General features: G+C 41.5%; 2 protein-coding genes across 5 annotated transcripts; both read right to left on the reverse strand.

Moving 5' to 3' along the window:
• Nucleotides 1-930: 930 nt before the first annotated feature.
• Nucleotides 931-8,036, reverse strand: gja3 (gap junction protein, alpha 3). 4 transcript variants are annotated; one of them, XM_044215911.1, is made up of 3 exons: nucleotides 7,630-8,036; nucleotides 6,924-6,985; nucleotides 931-5,497 (listed from the first exon to the last, which is right to left on the reverse strand). In XM_044215911.1, exon 3 carries the CDS (start codon nucleotides 5,460-5,462, stop codon nucleotides 4,035-4,037), a length of 1,428 nt encoding a protein of 475 aa, XP_044071846.1. In that variant the 5' UTR covers nucleotides 5,463-5,497; nucleotides 6,924-6,985; nucleotides 7,630-8,036; the 3' UTR covers nucleotides 931-4,034. The 4 variants fall into 4 exon arrangements, with proteins under 4 accessions (XP_044071846.1, XP_044071847.1, XP_044071849.1 ...); XM_044215912.1 differs by having other exon boundaries at nucleotides 7,549-8,036; XM_044215914.1 differs by lacking the exon at nucleotides 6,924-6,985 and having other exon boundaries at nucleotides 931-5,479; nucleotides 7,652-8,036.
• Nucleotides 8,037-8,595: 559 nt separating this feature from the next.
• On the reverse strand, nucleotides 8,596-13,483 carry gjb8 (gap junction protein beta 8). The gene is made up of 2 exons (XM_044215915.1): nucleotides 13,300-13,483; nucleotides 8,596-12,196 (listed from the first exon to the last, which is right to left on the reverse strand). The coding sequence occupies exon 2, from the start codon at nucleotides 12,161-12,163 to the stop codon at nucleotides 11,357-11,359; it is 807 nt and encodes a 268-aa protein (XP_044071850.1). The 5' UTR covers nucleotides 12,164-12,196; nucleotides 13,300-13,483; the 3' UTR covers nucleotides 8,596-11,356.
• Between the last annotated feature and the right edge of the window lie 198 nt (nucleotides 13,484-13,681).

Raw genomic sequence — 13,681 nt, forward strand, 5'->3', positions numbered from 1 at the left:
TGGTGATGAAAGTACAGTCTAAAATACAATGTAACTCCTTATGTAATAAATAATATTAATAAGCGGAGGTGCATGTACTGTCGAAGAGTAATTGAGGTATATAGTTTCAGTAGCAATAAATAAAAAAACTAACAGGGGAAAACTAATATTGCACGGAGGTATTACACAGAATATTGCACAATTTATTAATTATGGCGGAGATGTAATGCTCAATGTCCAGTTTAGTGACCTAGGGTCAAACAGACTAACCCTTAGAGGGAGGAGTTAAATAGTTTGATGGCCACAGGCAGGAATGACTTCCTGTGGCGCTCTGTGGTGCTTTTTGGTGGGATGAGTCTTCCGCTGAAGGTGCTCCTTTGCTTGGCCAGCACATCATGGAGCGGGTGGGAGACACTGTCCAAGATGGCATGTAGTTTGGCCAGCATCCTCCTCTCTGACACCACTGCCAGAGAGTCCAGCTCCACCCCCACAATGTCACTGGCCTTACGGATCAGTTTATTGAGTCTGTTGGCGTCCGCTACCTTTAGCCTGCTGCCCCAGCATGCAACAGCATACAGGATAGCACTGGCCACCACAGACTCATGGAACATCTTCAGCATCGTCCGGCAGATGTTGAAGGACCTCAGCCTCCTCAGAAAATAGAGGCGGCTCTGGCCCTTCCTATAAACAGCCTGAGTGTTCTTGGTCCAGTCCAGTTTGTTGTCTAACTTAGGTCTTTATGGGTAGGTCCAAGTAAAGTCACAAAGTCTTCATCTGCAAAATGTAACTTAATAAGATGCATGTCTTTAAGTACCATTGAAATGATAAGTCCTCATTTTTGTGACTCCAGTCCAAGACTCAAGTCTTAAGTCTACCACTCTGCGTCGATGTATGTGGGATTGATGAATTTCATTCATTGTGTAAAGTAAAAGTGAAAGCAAGAACAACAAATATGGTACAAAAAATTTATTTAGTAACAGTTTTGTAAACATTTGAGGTAAATGAACATTTACATCAACTTGTTCTTACAAAAGAATCATTCATACACAAGGCACTTCTCTTGTTTAAGACAGCATTGAAAACAGGCTGCTGTTCTGAGCATTGTGAGATGGTTCCTACTCCCTGACGAGCCAGAGAAATCATGCTCTGCATGAAACGTAAGAGGAGAGAGGTTGGAGGATTCACGAGGATGACGGGCTTTGAACACAACTTCCTGTTGGCTTTGTATGCAGGGTTAGGGAAGGGCCAGCTACCCAGCTAACATTCTCTCAACAGTGGAGTCTGATATGACGTCTAACCAGAGTCCCGACCAGTCTGTGAGAACATACTGAGTGAACACACAGAAAAATACCCCAACTGTTTTTTCTCTCTCTCGATGTTGTCTTTTTAAATGTTCAAACACTTCATTATCTGAGCTTGAGATAAATAACAGTTTCATTTTTAATACTGCCTTTTCTGTGAAGAGCCACTGCGTTTTAGTTTTAAGACATTTTTTCCTTTGAGGATCATATAGATTAGCAGTTTGGCATCAGGCTCTCTCTCTCTCTCTCTCTCTCTCTCTCGCTTTCTCTCTCTCTCTCTCTCTCTCTCTCTATTACTACCAATATTAGCATTGTAGAACAGCAATTTTCTTTCCTAAATGTGCAAATCTTTATCAACTACCAAAATGTAAACTTTAGGGATCAAAAACAAATGCAGATAACAAAGTTTTTTTTTTTGTAATTTTGAACAAGAAACTTGTTTTGGGAAAGGCTGCTTTGTTCATTGTGTAGGTGTATATTCTCTTTGTGTTTCTGTTGGCACTAAATGTCATTTAAGCAAGTGTAAGATACAGTATGAAACATTCTACTTATGGGTACAGATTCTCTTACACCATACAGTACCATCATTTTGTAATCCCCCCCGAAAAATAAATAAAACAGCTGGCACCACTTTACACTGCTCTAACGCCAGTGTATTAACCTGCACATTAACTGCTGGAAAAGTACTGTTCTTATAAAAAACTGTGCACAAACATATTAGTACTTAATCGTGTTGGTATGCCCTGTGAGTGCAATACGTCCAATGCAGATTATTGCGTTTTCACACAGTGTTACTGTATACTCTGCCCCAAAGGTGAACTCACAGGATAATACAGTGGATTAAGGTTGTTGTAAACTTCAACAAAAAAAAAAGCTTCTTGAAAGTGAGTGCCTGGGTTGTGAATGAACCAAACAGCACAGTAACACAACAGACAGAGGACTGCAGCTGCTGATGAATTCAGTTAAAAGTGTGGGTTCCTAAAGTTCTCTAAGAATCAAGATGAACACAACAAAATAGAAGCCGTCAAGGTCGACTGCACCATCGTGTTTTTGATACTTGCAACGCCAGTCATTTTGTCCTTTTTAATCGTAGCTGTTTCGCAATCATAGACTGACTACCACAAGTATGCAATTTATGAGTAAAATTCAATTCAGTTTTAAAAAAAATAGCACTTTTCAGAATAAAACCAATGAAGAAGCACATGAAGAAGTGTGACGGTGAAAATAATTTGCAAAGTAGCTCTCAGTCTTTAGGTGTGATGATTAAAATGGGGGTTGTTGAGGGCGAAAATATCTGCCAACAGTCTAACTAACTAAAATTAGCAGTTTCAAGTCTAACCAAAGAGGTTTGGGAGGTTGTTTGAACAAGGAGAATATTGTTATTCTTTTTTTTCAGATGGTGGCTGCAATGTATTTGCATAATATTTTCAAGACTCTTTGAAAGCAATATCTTGTCGTTTCTGCAGTTAGTGGAGAGCATTTTTCTTTTCAGACATGTTGACTGAAGGCGACGCTGACAGAGGCAGGCAAAAGGGACTCTGCTCCTATTTTCCTCTTTTGTAAACTAACAGCATGGTGGGAACGTTTTGATCTCTATGTTATTGACAATGTAGTGTTCGTAGAGACCCAGGTGCATTCTGGGCATCAAGGGGATGACTTCTACCCGCAGTTTTGACCCATATCCCGTCCACACTGCTCCTATGTCTCTTTATTCTGAGGACTCTGGGCATATCACATCAGACCATTTTCATCCATTCCATGTCAATTACAATATGTATTGTCTCTGTAGGAAGCGATGCAATGGATCATGAGTAAAAGCAAGCTATCCAACTTTGCCATGCGAATTTGTCAGTGAATCGGTGAGTTGTAGGGCTCCACATCCTGGCATGCACAGCTACAAGGAGCACAATACTTGTAATGTTGGTTGATAAAATTATTTCCTGAATGAATTATGTTTAACACAACAGGTGTTTGTTTAGTAAAATTCAGGAAGTGTTGCAGCAAAAGACCTTCCAGGTCAAAGGACAAACGCTGGAACAAGCTGTTGACATGTAGTGTAACATGCAATGCATGTTTGCGCTGCCGATTTGACTGTGAAACCAGATAAATATGATGAACAAGATATTTGAGTGAACTGTCTGGCTACACATCAAATAACTTATCTGTACAACAATGCCAGCCGCCTGCGCTTCCTCCAGGTAAAATAAAAAAAATTCAGTCATTGTTTTGACAAATGATCATTTTCTTTTGGAATAATTAGTCCTTTAGGCTCAACAAAAAGAAGAAAAAAAAAGAGATACACCATGACATCTTCCCCCCAAGCCAAACACGTTGGTGAGATGTGTCCATTTTGATGCAAAATTATGACATCACAATGTCCTTCGCATTATCCACCGCTGTGAATCGAGCCTTCTGACTTTATGGAACTGCATGATCACTTTTTGTGTGCATAAATTAAGACCATCCCAAAAAAAAAAACCTCGCCTCAACTACTCTGCAACTCACCGATTGCACTAAATCAACGACGGCTGCTGATCAAATGCCTAAACATTTTCTGCTATTCTGCTTTCCTGTCTCTTGTCGCCTTGCCTTCTTTTGTTTTTTTGTTTTTTTTGTGTGTTTTTTTTCTGTTTTTTTTTTTGCTTTATGCATGTGTGATTTTTTTGTCTGAGAATCACTGTGTTTGGGGGTGGGGTTGGTGGATGCGGGGTGTTGGTCAGGGAGGGTTTAGGGACATGAAAGGGCCAAAGAGATTTAGACAGCCAGGTCGCTTGGCCTGGCCCTAATGCTGCTGCTCTTGCTGGCCCGACTGAGCCGCCGAGGGTCTGTGCTGACCGTTACTGGAGGCTTGTGCATCTCCACTGTGGTGGTGGTGACGTGGCCTTCCTCCTGCTCGCTCTTCCCCCCACTCCAGCTGCCTGTGTTGGAGGCAGTACCAGGGCTGCTGCTGCTGGAGGCGGCAGTGGCAGTTGTGTTGGTGATGTTGGTGTTACTGGTGGTGTTGCTGGTTGGAAGGAGCAGTGCAGCATTGACGGGCTGCTGCTTCTGCCCATTGTTGGTGCTGGTGGAGGAAGAGGAGGATGGGGAGGGGGAAGTGGCCTTCATCTCCCGAGTCTGCTGCTCGGTGGCCAGGTTGGCCCAGTTCTGCTGCGTGGCCAGCCTGTGATTGTTGTTGTTGCTGATGTAGTAGTGGGAAGAGGGGGAGGGCTTGCGGAGGGACTCCTCCTGCTGGAGGTCGTCCATCTTGAACTCCGCTGCTGAGGGCACGGCTGCAGGCCCCATGGGCGGCAGGAACGCCCCGCTGCCTGCCGTCACATCTGTGTAGTTGGGAGGGTAACTGAGGCTGGATGGGGCAGTTCTGGAGGCCGAGGCCAAACACTCAGGCTCTGCAATGTCAACGCGGCGCAGTGACTCGTGGTCAGGGGCAAACTCATTTGTCATGCCCTGTTTAACTTTCTTCCATCCAAGGTGATAGATCTCTAACAAATTCAGCAAAAGAGACACGCAAGCCACCACAAGCATAAATATAATAAAAATTGTCTTTTCAGTGGGCCTCGATATGAAGCAGTCAACGGTGTTGGGGCAGGGCCAACGTGCACACTTGTACAGGGGCCTCAGCTGGAAGCCATAGAGGAAATACTGGCCCAAAATGAATCCCACTTCAAACAGGGTCTTGAAAATAATGTTGAACACATAGGTACGCAGCAATGCGCCTCTGATACGGATTTTGCCATGCTCGTCCCTGATTGGCGGCTTCTCCTTCTTGCCGCCTCCTCCTCCTCCAGCATCTCCACCGTTTCTATAAAGGAGTTCTTTCTCCTCTTGGAACCTGTTTGCTTTGCGCATCTCCTCCTCCTTCTCTTTCCGCTTCTCCTCCATGCGGACGATGTGTAGCACGTGGCCCAGGTAGATAAGAGTCGGCGTGGACACAAAGATGATCTGCAGCACCCAGAAGCGGATGTGCGAGATGGGGAAGGCCTCATCGTAGCAAACATTCTCGCAACCAGGCTGTTGGGTGTTACAGGTGAAGTCAGACTGCTCATCGCCCCAGACCTCTTCAGCCGCGGCCCCCAGCACCAGGATCCTGAAGATGAAGAGGACAGTCAGCCAGACTTTGCCGATGACCGTTGAGTGCTCCTGAGCGTTCTCCAACAGCCGCCCCAGAAAGCTCCAGTCGCCCATGCTTCAAGATTTCTAGCCTATGGAGAAAGTACAGGCTGGAGTAGACAAAGAAGGGAGGAATGACAAAACAAAAAGAAGAGAAACAGACAGTGTGAAAGAAAGTTAAAGAAATTAATCTGTTGAAAGTACTCAAAGTTGGTCTGAACATTTGTCATTGCAGAGAGTATCATGTAAGGCCTTACCCTGAGATTAAACACTCTACACATACGAACACACAAGAAGACACAAGGACATGGATGAGAGTGGAGGTGTCGACTAAACTCCGACATATTTCTTTTTTTCATAAAACGCTTAGCAGAGGTCAAGGTCCTTATAGAAAACTGACAAGTAGGCGTCGGATATCGATAACAAATCGAAACACAGCATTCGCTTCAAACACAGACGCTTTTTAGCAGCGCGTATACTGTATAGGCCACCTGTCTGACTGAACCCTGGTTCACTCTCTCTCTCTCTCTCTCTCTCTCTCTCTCTCTATGTCAGGCCTGTCTCTCTCTCACCTGCTCGCTCCACTGCCCAGCAGGCATGTGCTGAGATCAACATTATAATGTTCGAAAACAGCATTTAGCAGAGATGGGGCTCTGGTGTGGCACATGCACACCCACACACACACACACACACACACACACACACACACACACACACACAGAAACAAATACTGACACACACACACATACACGCCACCCTCCCTTCCTCTCTCTCTCTGTCAACTGTAATACTAAAGCCACAAGGGATCACATAGAATTTTTTTTACTGTAATTACTAGATAGATAATAATATAATAAGAGAGATTTAAGAGTTAAGTTTTTTAAGTTTCAAAACTCTGAAAGTGGAGATTTAAATTTGAAAAGACTTCATTGATTTGAAAATGTTATTTTCATTATCAAATAATCTTTCAATTTTTTTCTTTGATTAATCAAATTATTTTGTCTTTAAAATGTCAGACAAATAACCATTACCATTCCCAGGGCCCAAGTTGATGTCTTCAAATAGCTTGTTTTGTTCAAACAATGGTCCAAATCCCAAATATATTCAAACACTATTATATAGAAATTAGAAAATGAGCATATCCTCACATTTGAAAAGCTGAAACCAGAGGTTGTATGGCAGTTCTGCTCGATAAATAACTTGATTAATCGGTTATACAAAGTGTTGTCAATAAATGTTATGTTGATGGACATATCTTCATTGCACTTCATCTGTTATTTGATGTCAGATTTAATACTAAGTTTAGATCAGCCATTTAACAGGCTATTCAAACTACATTTGATAAAGTTGAAGTAAAACAAGTTTATATTTATAGATACTAATATCTTGCCTCTTCTGCCCTCTTATGGGATATAGAAAGGTGATAAATGTGTTTTGAGCAAGGTAGAGCCTGTTATTATTCTTTACATCTTTTATACAACAAACACCATTCATACAACAAATTCAACAGACACACAGAGCAGAGGAGAAACTTACTAAAATATTCTTGTATTAAAGGTAATAAATCCATCGACTAGGGTTCACAATATGTATGACACCTGGAAGAGAAAAGCATTAGTCAAACAATAACTCATTTCCTTTCTTTGAGACTTTGAATCAACGGGTTAGCAGGTCAAAACTAGTATAGTGTTAAACAAAAGAACATATAAAAAGTTTAGTGCATGTTTTGATCGAAAATTAACATTTATCCAGATTATAGCAATAACACCTCTAGTTGTTTTTGAAGAAAATTGATAACAGCTGAAAATAGTCTAAAATATAAAACAGTATAATTTTCTAAACACAGTTTCCATTTGAAATACCTGATATAAATGTTGGGACATAAGTAGTGGGGATACTGCAGCAATTTCACATTTACCATTTGACCTTATGATGACTTAAACTCTGAATAAAGTTAGCTCAGCTTCACAGGTATTTGTGGTATTTATGTCGGATGGTGATGAATGTAACATACAGAGCCAGGTTCAAATACAAAGCCATACCTGCCAGGCTGACAATACAGAGTGTGCCAGAGTCCCCAGACGCCCTTTAAGCGCCACAAGCTTTGTCTGGCTTTTGTCTCACTCTTGTGTAGTAAAATTGAAGTAAAACTCTTAATTACCTGATAACATGCCGTTCTTCATTTACTTTACTCCCATTTAAGTACAGGGAATATATTCACAGCAGTGTTTATCCGTCATACCTTTAGACCGGAGATGTCATACTTAAATATGAAAAGCAAATCCATCTGCCATCATTGGTGCCATCATTTGAGTGCGTTGAAAAGCGTGAAGACCTCCCGCGGCTGCAGCGACCCTCCCTCTGTCTCCCTGATCCAAAACCCGCAACCTGTCGCCTCTCTGACAGCTCAACAAACTCTTTTTTAAATGCTGCCCCACAGACTCATTCATGCACAAACTTCTCCAAGCGTGTGGTCAGTCTGGCTGTCTGTCTGTCCCGGGCCCGTTAACTTGCGCAAGGAAAAGTTTTCCTTTGTTGTTGTTAGTTTTTGGAGGCGGCTTGGAGTCGGAGATGGGGCTCGGTTAAACGGAGCTGCCTCCCGTTTCCAGCCATGTCTGGACTGTCACATTGTGTGACCATGCATGAGTGAATCCACAGAGTCATCAGCCTGTCCGGAGTGACACCACGCCCCTGCCAACCTCCCCAAAACCTATCCAAAATGTGCGTAAAAGTAGCCGAAAATGTGCAGAAAAACTTTTCCTTTGGCACAGTTTGTCCAAAACCTCCCAAAGTTCACCGGGAAAAGCAATTGAAAACATTCCCAAAAGTTTGTCCCAAACCCTTCAAACTCCAGCAACAGTCAATATACAATTAACAAAAAAAACTAACAGTAATAGCTACAATATTTTAAGAGAAAAGGCACCATTAAATGGTCACTATGAACACAGGGATGAGTCTATAGACATTAAAACATTTACACCTGATATCTGGTGATTAAAAGGAACAAATTGTGTGTGGGGGGGGCAACAACAATTTTTAAGCATAATACAGAGCTCTCTGGGCAGACTAAAATTTTAGGGCATCACACAGAAAATAAGAACCCCCCCATGTCCCACCCAATGGGTAGCTGCAGGAAGGCATTGTATTATATGAGGCAATGTAAAACACACTAACAGACATACTGGACACAAAACAATGAACCACACAGTTTTGTTTTTACTGATTTATGAAAAAAGTCTCAAACAGCAAAAAGACTTCCAGGATCACAGTGCAAGTGTAATAAAAACAGCTTAGATACAAAACACAATCACAAACATTTATTTCTTAATTTCTTGCTTAGAAAGCCGTCTGTTCATTAGTACGTTGTTTGCTGTTAAAAGCAGACAACTAAATCTAGATTGTGGAAGAAATATGAATAGAAAAATTGTTTAAAAAAAACATCATCCTGGGACTGGAATGATCAGGCTCGTCCCTTAAAAACAATGTCCATTACACAGCGTTGCTATCACAAATGTAGCATCAAAATGGCATTTGGCTGTTACGGAAAGCAAGAGGTCAAAGGTCAATGCAAAGCAGACATAGGCTTACAAAACAATTTTTTTTAAAATCACAAATATTTTTACTAAATCTGCATACCGAGGCCTCCAGGGTGCTTTGTCTGTGATAATGCATGACTTTGCATTTTTTGGATCTTTAGTCAAAACTTTTCTAGCACACTGAAAAATGTCAACATTACAGTTCATGCTGTAACTCCACAGACCTGCATCAGCTGCATCAGTTATGCAATGTCAATATACGAAGCATCCAGATTTTCTTTTTATAATTTTGTAATTGACACGTCTAATTGATTGTCTCACAAATCCCTTTCCAATCTTTTCTAATCAAATCACTATTCTCTGTTCACATAAGGTGAGTTTTATTTTTTTTCAACAACACAGATGTGACTAATCCAACTCAGCTATTCCTGGATGGAGGGAGGACAAAGACATTTTCACTTTGAGATCCGCCGTAGTTCCTCACATGAAGAGGGCGAACAGTGATTAGTGTGGTGGCTAAAATAAGGCACATGCTGAAAGCTGATACAGCCAGCTGGGGTCAGTACCCACCACACTGCAACAACACAAGTCCAAATAACGCAGGAGCACAAACAGGACAACTTCTGAAGTGTGTTTCAAAAAGCAGGATTAAGAACGTTAGCTAGACTGTAACTTTGAAGGAGACTCATTTGAATCTGTCGATCTATGAAAACAACATTTTAATATTGGGTTTAGGGATTGGTCAATAATAATGATAAAGAACCTTCAGGAGCAATCCCATAACAATTTTTGAAGTTGTCTGTCTAACTTGATAATCCTGCCGTTTGAAATAAACTCTTGGAGGGTAACAGTGTCATCAGGGGAAAAAAACAAATGTTACAAAATGCAAAAATAGTGAGTCAAATATTCATTGATTTGTATCTTTAAATCACTACAAGCCTGACAGATTTGGTATCTTCACAAACTTCTTAGAATTCAGAATACAACCTGTTGTTTTAGCACCACTCAATGTTTCTGAATTAATATTTCTGTGACATGTGGCATTTGTTTTTGCCACGTTTTTTCTCTGCAGTTTCAGTTCAAAGCACGTAATTCAGAACTATGCAATATGATCTGTTGGGCAGGTTTAGCACTTGCTGACTGAAGATTAAAAACATCTTGTACAGTCCAAACGTATATATTTAACATATTTTTTATCACCTGGCACGCACAAGTGAAAATGTGCAACACATTCTCAGTGTGTTGTTTAACTCATGTAAAGAAACACTTTAGTTTCACACACTTTCAGTTCAAGTAAAAGACATTCTGATATGATTGAACAGCAAAGAGCATCAAATCTATTAAACCACTGTGGTGTGGTAGGTAAGATTTCACCATGTTATATAAATTCTTTATCAGTGTAATCGTATCCTGTGCAACACACTTCTCGGTAATTATAAACACACAAAAATTAGAAACTCTAGCGTTCTTCATAGAAAGTCATTTAACTATACATTTTCAAACTTAACTTTGTGCTACAGTCACTTGATTCAATACAGCAGGATCATGAACACTCATCTGCTTTTATCAATTACTGTAAAACATGTAGTCAAAATCAAATGTCAGCTCTTGTAAAGTAGACACTAAAACGCACAAATGCACTTGGATCTTTCTCCTGCATTACTTTTCATGACTTAATTTGTTCTCCTTCCTCTACTTTAACACTAAATAAATCAGTCAGTCTTTGGGGAAGGTGTTTGTGCTCTTAAGGGTTTCCACTGTGAACCTCTAGGTGCCAGTGTAGACTCATTCTTCTCTGGTTCAGCACCTGACAAGTCACTCTTGCAATGTACAGCACATTCAAACAACTTCAAACTATGAACAATAAATTAGAACCTCCATCTATAAAGCATCCACTGAATGACAAGTAAGGTGACACTTGTGATGATGTGGACGCACAGATGCAAAGATGCTATTATACTAAATTCTCTGCTACCTGGCGGCTTTTTGTTCTGAGAACACAAACAGGCTCTCAAAGTAACACTCACTGGTGGTATTTCGACTAGATTCAAAATCATACGGTTGTATTATCGATCATTTTCGATTTTTTTTGCATCAGGGAAGAACATCTGACTACCTTTAGTGGCAAATTTGAGGCCATATGTAGGAATACAGAGCAAATATGCATATAATACAGTGATTTCCCTACAAATGAATGTAGAAAGTAGGCCACCCCAGCTACAGTACATACTCTGCTGTCTAGCTAAACTAATTTCTGTTGTGGTAATTTTAAGTTCCCACTCTCGAAATCTGCTTCAGCAGCTGTTAAACCTTCCCATGAGACAATTCTGGTGGATGCTCACAGCCTAATTACCAAACACAAACTATGCAGTTGGAATTCCAGTTTATGCTTTTGTTCTTCTCTAGTACCACTCCACCACTGATGGCTGTCCTTCAACACATGGTCTTGTTGCTGGTCGAATCTGTGGAGCACAACAGCATCTCGTTCTTCTTGTTCTGCAGAAGGGCATTATCCCGCGTCACGCTGTCTGTGTTGGTGTAAGGGTGTTTCCTCTTGTTTGACCTGGACGAGCACCTCAGGAGCGCCTTGACGATGAGGTAGCACAGCTCGGCCACGTTCAGCACCATGCAGATGGCTGATGAGGACACCATGAAGATGGTGAAGACGGTCTTCTCTGTTGGCCTTGAGATGAAGCAGTCCACCTTGTTGGGGCAAGGCCACTGCTCACACTTCACTAGCCGGGGCATCTGGAAGCCATCGTAGACAAAGTACAGTGCGTACATGAACCCGCCCTCAAAAATGAGTCGGAAGAACAAGCTGCAGGTGTAGGTCCACCACAGTGGGCCTGTGATTGGCAGACGCCTCCTCTTCAGTGTCTCCAGGTCAGTATCCGAGGTCTTCTCAGTGCCGTTGGAGGCCAGCATGGTCCTCTTATCCCCACGTTTCCTGTAGGCGACGTGCATGGCCACCAGCAGGGCTGGTGTGGATACAAAGATTAGCTGCAGGCACCACAAGCGGATGTGCGACACGGGAAAGAAGTGGTCATAGCAGACATTTTTGCAGCCAGGCTGCTGTGTGTTGCATGTGAAGTCTGACTGCTCATCCCCCCAGACGCTCTCAGCAGCCAGAACCAGTATGGTGATACGGAAGATGAAAAGGACAGAAAGCCAAATCTTTCCTAGACTGGTGGAGTGTTTGTTGACACCGCCCAGCTGGGCATAGAGCGCCCCCCAACTCATGGTGAGGAAGAGGACTCTGGAAGCTCAGACAACCTGTGGAAGGCAGGAATTCAGCAGAAGGTTAACAGCCTAGAAAACCCAAATTCAGTGTGTTGATGAAGGACGTTTGAGCGTCTACATTTCTCACAGAAGGTACAGAGTTGTACCTCTTGTTGGCCGACAATTCTTAGATTGGCTTTTGGTAGTTTTATGTTTTTGAACAATGTGTAGTAGAAAGTCCCAGGTCTATGATAGATGCGGCACTACAGAGTCAAAAAGGGCAACAAACTTTACAAAGCTGTCACCGGTGTCTTATGTTAGGCCAGTGGTTCTCAAAGAGTGGGGGGCATAGAGCCACTGCAGGGGGGCTGAATATTTAGTTTATTTCAATCACCTGAATTGTTATTAATTGATAAAAATGGAATCCACTTTTGCTGGGGTAGTATCGCTGTTGTATCCCTAAAAAGAGATTTCAACATATGTTACTCTGTATTAACAATGCTAATATTATTTACTTATTATTTAAGTATTAAATCATTATTAGTATGATAACTTTGAAAATGTATTCAATTGTGATCTACTTTCAAAGGCTTATTCATTTTCTCCACTATGCTGTATGAACTTCATGGAAGTGATTTTTAATGTACAGAAGTGGAAATGCTGAAGCAGTAAGGAACTAAGGTGATGCCTTAAGGTTTCCATTAAACCCATCTTTTACCTTATCTTGAAACACTTTATAATCTTTCCTTTCATCTTTATTCTTGCTATTCTTAAAGAGAAATCATTCACTTCGCATATCAGTAATTGCTTTAAAGATGCGAACATTTAAGGCAATTTGGGCTTTTCCGATGTGATTCAATTAATGGGATTTTACCTCAAATAAATGTACAACATCCACGATCTTTCTTTTTGTTTGCGTAAATAAAATAGTCGAGTTTTAATGACATGACATATGCCAGTTATTTGCGATTCAGACTTAAATCATGCTAACTAGTGGGATTACACACTTATTTAAAAGGCCGACTATAATTACTGCTAATATCAATATTATAAGTAGTGGTAGCCTGTTGTTATCATCCGTATAGAAATTAGGGCAAAGTGCACTGACTTCATAAATCCAAACCCGCTACACCTGTATTATAACACCAAGAACTCACCTGTCTCAGAAGAGTTATCCAAAAAAAAAAAAAAAATCAATACATTTCCATCAAGGGAAAAACAAGTAATCCTTTATTCATTTGTGATCTAAAGAAAACAGTTCCCCACGCTCCAACAGAGAGAGTCTAGCTCGATGGGACGAAGTCTGACCTGTCCCGTCTTTTATCCGTGTGTGAGACTCACCTGAGCCTTCAGAGGGTTTTCCTCATCCCTCCTGTAGACAGGGAGGGCGGGGCCAGGCTTAAGGTGGGGCCAGCCAGGCGCCCGTGGAAGACACTGACTCCAAACAGCTGTCACTGGCCTGCTTTCTCTCTCTTTTTTGTGTGTGTGCATGATGACTGGAGTTTCATAATCAGCAGACAGAAGTTTTAGTTGTATGAA

Source organism: Siniperca chuatsi, linkage group LG12, assembly GCF_020085105.1.
Source record: "Siniperca chuatsi isolate FFG_IHB_CAS linkage group LG12, ASM2008510v1, whole genome shotgun sequence".
Classification (NCBI taxonomy): Eukaryota; Metazoa; Chordata; class Actinopteri; order Centrarchiformes; family Sinipercidae; genus Siniperca; species Siniperca chuatsi.